Raw genomic sequence first — 6,320 nt, 5'->3', positions numbered from 1 at the left:
GATGTACAATCTGTTGGCTAACTGAACATAATAAAAAAATAAAATAAAATACATAAAAAATTATTTAGTGAGGAAAAGAAATAAAACACATGTTGAGTGTGAATTATTTAAAAGGGTTACATTTTGGGGCACCTGGGTCCATCAGTCAGTGAAGTGTCTGCCTATAGCTCAGGTCAAAATCCTATGGTCCTGGCATCAAGCCCCCCATCAGGCTCCCAGCTCAGCAAGGAGGCTGCTTCTCCCTCTGCCTCTGCCTGCTGCTTCCCCTACTTGTGCTCTCTCTTTCTGTCAAATACAGAAATAAAATCATTACCCCCCCCTCAAAAAAGAAGAAAATCAAAGGGTTACACTTTACCATTGGGGTGTGTGCAAAGTTTTTATTGTAATCAATAGTAATAAGTAGGAAATTTATGAAGTAATTTGAACCACTGCATTCAAGATGTTTCAAGCACAAATAAATAAATAGTAAAATAATAGAGAGCTCCAGCGCTGGAAAAGAAATCAACAAAGCAAAACAGCATCCTAGAAATGGGAGAAAATATTTGCAACCAGGTGTCTGTTATATGTATATGCAAGTATATGGAGAACACATACAACTAAATAGGGAAAGAAACAAATGATCCAATTAATGGGCGAATGACCTGAATTGACGGTTTTCCAAAGAAAACATACAAATGCCAAGAGGTACGTGAAAAGGTGCACGGTGGCACTAATCACTAGAGTCACGTTAATATTAGCCACAATGAGACATCACCGCACACCTGTCAGAACGCTTCTTATCTGAAGGACGAGAGAGAAGAAGTGTTGGTAGAAATGTGGAGAACAGGGAACCCCGTGCCCTGGTGGTGGGGATGGGAACCAGCTCAGGCACCAGGGAAAACAGAATGCAGGCTCTCCAACAACGAAAAAGCTACCACATCCAGCGATCCAGCAATTCCACTTTGGATACATCCACTTTGGATACATCCAAAGGAGGCGAACTCCTTCAAAGAGATATGGGCACTGCCGTGCTCGCCGCCCCGCTCCTCGCAAGCCCTGCGAACAACTCCAGTGGCCCTGGGTGGATACGTGGATGAAGAAGATGCAGTGGGACAGTCCTCAGCCATGACGAAGGAAACCCTGCCGTGTGCAGCCCCACGGAAGGACAGAGCATTACGTCGAGTGGGACAAATCAGACAGAGAAAGACAACCGCTGCTTGGTGCCATTTATACGTGGGATCCCAAAGCACTGAGTATGTGGATCAAATGGGGGTCGCCAGCGGCTGAGGGCAGGGCCGAAGGGGAGATGCTGGCCAAAGAGGATGAACTTCCAGTTACGATGAGTTCTGGGATGGCAGTGCGGAGGGGCGAGTGCGGGGAACACGTCCGTGCGCTCACAGCTGCTGCAGGAGGGTGTGTGCGTGTTGTGACCACAGCGACAGTGCGGCGACAGCTGTGCGAGCCGGAGCCCGTGCTCACGGACCGCAATCCGGCAGACACCGCACAGTACGTCCGCGAAACCCGTCACCACGCCGGACGCCTTAAACTTACCCGAGGTAGTGTGTCTCCAGCAAGCGGGAAAATTAAAAAGAACCTTTATGGTCATGAACCGAAGCTTCTCGGAGGATTCAGGCCTGACCTCCAGCGACAATCGACAATCGGCTGAACAAATATGGGAACAGGGTAGGATTAGGATTTCATTCGAATAGGATGATGATCTAACCAACGGAATATAACCAAGGGAGAAGAGGCAGGAGCGCCAGGAGGAGTGGGCAGAGCAGTAACCACCAGGACTGACCGGGGAACCCAAGCTCGAGAGAGCAGTGGAGACAGGCCGCCTTGGGGACCATGACAGACCTCCAGACGCCAGCCAAGGGAGGGACTGCAGGAGGGAGCAGAGAAGCCTCGTCTGGGTGGAGAGAGATCTGTCAGGAAATAGGACAGGCCATCCTGGGAGAGGGGGCTCAGCCAGGGACAGAGCAAAGGCAGTGAGAGCCACAAGAAGGGGTGGCGGTGAAGGCCGATGACAGGAGGGTCAGAACTGAGGATGACCTTGCCAGACCTCAAGCCCCTCCCACAGACGAGAACTGTCTCCCCCGTTTTCATACTGACCCTGAGAGTCACTGAGGTCATGCAGCTGCTCAAGGTCCCTCATCCCCAGAACAATACCCTACAGCACTATGCTAGGAGAACAGGGGCTGGGGAGGAAGCCGGGGCTGCCTCTGGCCTCCACGCAGCCAGGGACACACCACCCTCCAGGGCCTTTCCCTCCAGAATGTTCCTCTCCTTGCCCTGGGGGACTCCTCTGGACAAATCCGCACAGGTGCTCATTATGGGAGTGGGACAGGGGTTCCCCAGGGCCTCATTCTCTCTGCTCAACAGCAGGGAGAATCGCTTCCCCTGCCTCCTCTCCAGTGAGCGGCTCACCAACATCCCCGCTGCACAGCTCCGGAGCCTTCAGAATCCAGAAGGCGGTTTCCGCGGCCAGCTGCAGCCACCGGTGACCTGTGACCAGCCCAAGACGCCGGTCCTTGCCTGGTCTAATCCTGGTGCCGGCTCTCTGGGAACAGACACCGCCACTCTGCCAGAATCTCGGTGCTTCTCCAGACCGGGCCGGCTTCTGTGCTGAAGACCTTGTGTTCACTCCTCAGCTGACAAGCAAGGGCTCGCCACTCCATGTCCTGTTCCCGAAGGAAGGACCTGGCTCTGACCGCAGGCACCCAGTCTCGAGATCAACAGTCATGCCATTCGCTCGTTCATCCCCCACCACGGCCATCTCCAACTCTGAGGATCCGGAGCGGACGCAACAGACCGACTGATCATCTGGAAAGAAGCGGCGGAACATCAGTGCCCGAGACCCGGACATGAAGGTAGGAAGATGGTCTTGTAGGTGACGTGCACGTTCTAGAATACCGAATGAGGTTTGGGGACACATCCTGGAATATTCTGATGACAGATTTCCCTTCTGGAAGCCTCAGGGTGTGATGAGGGGACACGTATGTGCACATATGTGTCTGAGTATTCGGGAATGTGTGTGTCCATGGGGTACTGGTGTTGGTTGTGTGATTTTACTGTTCTGCGCCTGGTTTCGGGGTTTAGTGTGTCTGGAGGGGAACTGTTAAGGGCCTGGCTGGCTGAACGGGTGTGTGTCACGTGATCCCAGACTTAGAAAACTGGACTCTCTAGAACAACGTCTCTAGCACCTTTGGGCCACAAGCCTGAATGCCAGCTCTCACCTGTATTCCTCTCCCCGAGGCCCCCGTGGTCTGCAGCAAGCTCGGGGTTCGCAGGTCCTCCATCCTCCGCAGCCTCTGGCAGGGTAGAGCCCGGCTTAAACATATGTGCACAGATGTAAAGCAAGGCTCTTGGAATTAGGGAGCTTTGGGTGAAATCCTGACAAGCATTTACAAACAGTGTGGCCCGGGCAAGCTGTTTAACCTCAGCCGCCCGCCTACCTTCCTCTTAGGACAGGAGTATTGCCTCACTTGCAGGTGAGTCAAGACCAGAGTTCGTCAATAAAAAGACCTGAACTCACAGCCGGCTCTGGCCCTGACCGGAGTGGGAGCGCCCACAGACCTCTCCTGACTCGCAGGTGCAGATGGGAAGAGCGAGCACTTACGAGACGCCCACTCGGTCCCGGGCCTGTTCTGAGAGCTCTCCGTGCTTCACCCCCCCACCCAGTCCACTTTCAAGAGAGGACACGGAGCCACGGGCAGGTGAAGCCGCGTGCCCAGGGTCGTTCCGCTGGGCGATGGCAGAGCCGAGACTGGAGCTCGGCGGTCTGACGCCCCCGCCCTTGCTCTGACTCACACCACGAACACCGGTTCCGTCTCCTGAGCATAAATGGATCCCAGTAAGCACGACGTGCTCTGGGGGGAAGAGATTTCCCTGAAACATTTTAAAGAAAATTAGGGCCTCGTGATTTTTAAACTCAGAATAGTGACTACAAAGTTTATCTATCTCCGCACCCCTGCCAGGAAGTGTGCAGGAGCGAGATTTCGCTGTAACATTGAGTCCTCGCATCTACCATATGGTTTCTGTACCATTAGGAAATGCGACTCAGTGTCACTCTGCAGGATTAAAGCCTTCTGTGTTGGGTCCCCTTTTCACTCAAGGACAATTTTTTTTTTTTTTTTTTGCCAGTGAGAGCCAGGCTATAAGACAGGAGCCCTGGAGACCATCTAGGTCAGACTCCTCCTCTTACACGTGCAACAGGAAGGCAAGGGAGATGCAGTGACTTCCCCATATCAAATAATCCAGCTGCCCCAGGGCAATTACGCTGGTGGGACCCAGGGCTTCTAGCTTCCTGTTCTGCCGGAGGACTCTGGGCCTCAAGGCCCCCAGATCATGACCACCACACGGGGAGAAGCCAGAGAGGCATGGATGATGGTGACAGCCTAGAACACAGACTCCCCACAGAGCAGCACTCAGTAGTCAGCGCTAATGGTTGTATTCTCCGAAGTAGAATCCCTGAAACAAAGAAGGCCATAGACGGTTCTCATCTCTTAAGTAACAGCTCTACCCAGACTAGAGCACTGCACTTACTCACAAGCACTACACACTTTGGAAGGAGGGAGGGAGGCTGGGGGGTGGGGGGGCTCTGTCTTCCAGTATCTGAAGGACTAGTCTATGGGAGGGAGATCAGATTCCTGCTTGGACCGGAGGAGTGCAGTGAGAAGCCAGAGAGGAGCAGAAAACGCACAGATTTGGAAAGGAGACAAGCCCGACTACAAGCCCCACGGGGCCACTCACTAGCTGTGACCTTGGCCAGTCTTCCCTCTCCCGGTCTAAGTCTGCTCTTCCAACAAGTGGAAATTCCTTCTCCCCCAAAGAATCTGCTAAATAATTCATCAGCCAAGCTGTGCTGAGGTAGGGCTAGGACTCCCGTCTGTATTGAGAGCGACTCCGCTCCCTCCCAACTGATCCCCGCCCCGCGGGCCCCTCGCTCCCAGCCAGCTCCCCGATGGCCAGGCCCCCGGGGGAGGGCTCTCTTTAGCTCCCTGGGGGTAAACTCACCCTGGCTCAGCCTCCTTCCAAACCCTCTGGGAGTTTCCTCCCGCAGGCCAACCACAGCACCGGGGAGCGCTTCCTCCTGCTTGGTTTCTCCGACTGGCCCGCGCTGCAGCCCGGCCTCTTCGCCCTCGTCCTGCTCTGCTACCTCCTGACCCTGGCGGGCAACTCGACCCTCGTGCTGCTGGCCGTGCGCGACCCGCGCCTGCACACACCCATGTACTACTTCCTGGGCCACCTGGCGCTGGTGTACGCGGGCTTCACCACGAGCGTGGCGCCCGCGCTGCTGGCCAGCCTGTGCGGCGCAGAGCTGTGGCTGCCCCGCGCGGGCTGCCTGGCCCAGCTGTGCACGTCGCTGGCGCTGGGCTCCGTGGAGTGCCTGCTGCTGGCGGTGATGGCGCTGGACCGCGCGGCCGCCGTCGTGCACCCGCGGCGCCACGCCGAGCTCGCCTCCCCGCGCCGGTGCCGCGCGCTGGCCTGTGCCTCCTGGCTGGGCGGCCTGGCCAACTCCGCCGCGCAGAGCGCGCTCCTGGCCGCACGGCCGCTGTGCGCGCCCCGCCGGCTGGACCACTTCATCTGCGAGCTCCCCGCGCTGCTGCAGCTGGCCTGTGGCAGTGACCGCGACGCCACCGAGCGCCGGATGTTCGCTGCGCGCGTGGTCATCCTGCTGCTGCCGTCCGCCGTCATCCTGGCCTCGTACAGCGCCGTGGCCCGCGCCATCTGCGGCATGCGCTCCCGGGGCGGCCGCAGCAAAGCGCTGGGCACGTGCGGGTCCCACCTGACCGCCGTCTGCCTCTTCTACGGCTCGGCCATCTACACCTACCTACAGCCCACGCGCCGCTACGACCAGGGCCGGGGCAAGTTCGTTTCGCTCTTCTACACCGTGGTCACCCCGGCGCTCAACCCGCTCATCTACACCCTCAGGAACAAGCACGTGAAGGGGGCCGCCAGGACGCTCCTGCGCAGTGTGGGGGGAGGGCAGGCTGGGCGGTGAGTGCGGGGCGGGGGCGGGAGGAAGGGGTGAGCCGCGGGCCACGGATGGGAATGTGCATTGGGAAGGCAGCGAGCCCTCGGCCTGTCCGTTTCCCTGTGAGAATGGGCAACATGTGTCCTCAGGGAGTCGGAGGTCCATGGGGAGGCCCCATTCTCCGCTCCCCTCCCCAATGTTCCTCTGCTTCAGGGCAAATCCCGCTATGCTGCATATACAGGTTCAGGGAGGGGAAGTGGCCTGCCGGCTCTCTCTTAAGCTGATGAAGAGAGAAGGCATGATTTCCAGAGGACCTTCCCCGCCTCAGGGGTCCAGTGACAATGCCCGGAGAGTCCACATGCTG

At 57.0% G+C, this 6,320-nt stretch overlaps 1 protein-coding gene across 1 annotated transcript; it reads left to right on the top strand.

The window, feature by feature from the left end:
* Positions 1–1,318: 1,318 nt before the first annotated feature.
* Positions 1,319–5,983, top strand: LOC131835438 (putative olfactory receptor 2I1). Its single transcript, XM_059179733.1, has 3 exons — positions 1,319–1,485; positions 2,362–2,479; positions 5,006–5,983. Exons 1-3 carry the CDS (start codon positions 1,319–1,321, stop codon positions 5,981–5,983), a joined length of 1,263 nt encoding a protein of 420 aa, XP_059035716.1.
* The last annotated feature ends 337 nt before the right edge of the window (positions 5,984–6,320 follow it).

This window comes from Mustela lutreola, chromosome 7, assembly GCF_030435805.1.
Source record: "Mustela lutreola isolate mMusLut2 chromosome 7, mMusLut2.pri, whole genome shotgun sequence".
NCBI lineage: Eukaryota > Metazoa > Chordata > Mammalia > Carnivora > Mustelidae > Mustela > Mustela lutreola.
Note: the sequence above shows the minus strand (reverse complement) of the source record. Positions and strands in the feature narration are given on the sequence as shown.

What these genes read in the sequence shown, in the direction of transcription:
- LOC131835438 (XM_059179733.1), top strand. Translation starts at nt 1,319, where the DNA reads ATGAGTTCTGGGATGGCAGTGCGGAGGGGCGAGTGCGGGGAACACGTC. An exon ending in AATCCGGCAGACACCGCACA is followed by an intron (nt 1,486 to 2,361) that starts GTACGTCCGCGA and finishes TCTGCTCAACAG; the next exon opens with CAGGGAGAATCGCTTCCCCT. An exon ending in GCGGCCAGCTGCAGCCACCG is followed by an intron (nt 2,480 to 5,005) that starts GTGACCTGTGAC and finishes ACCCTGGCTCAG; the next exon opens with CCTCCTTCCAAACCCTCTGG.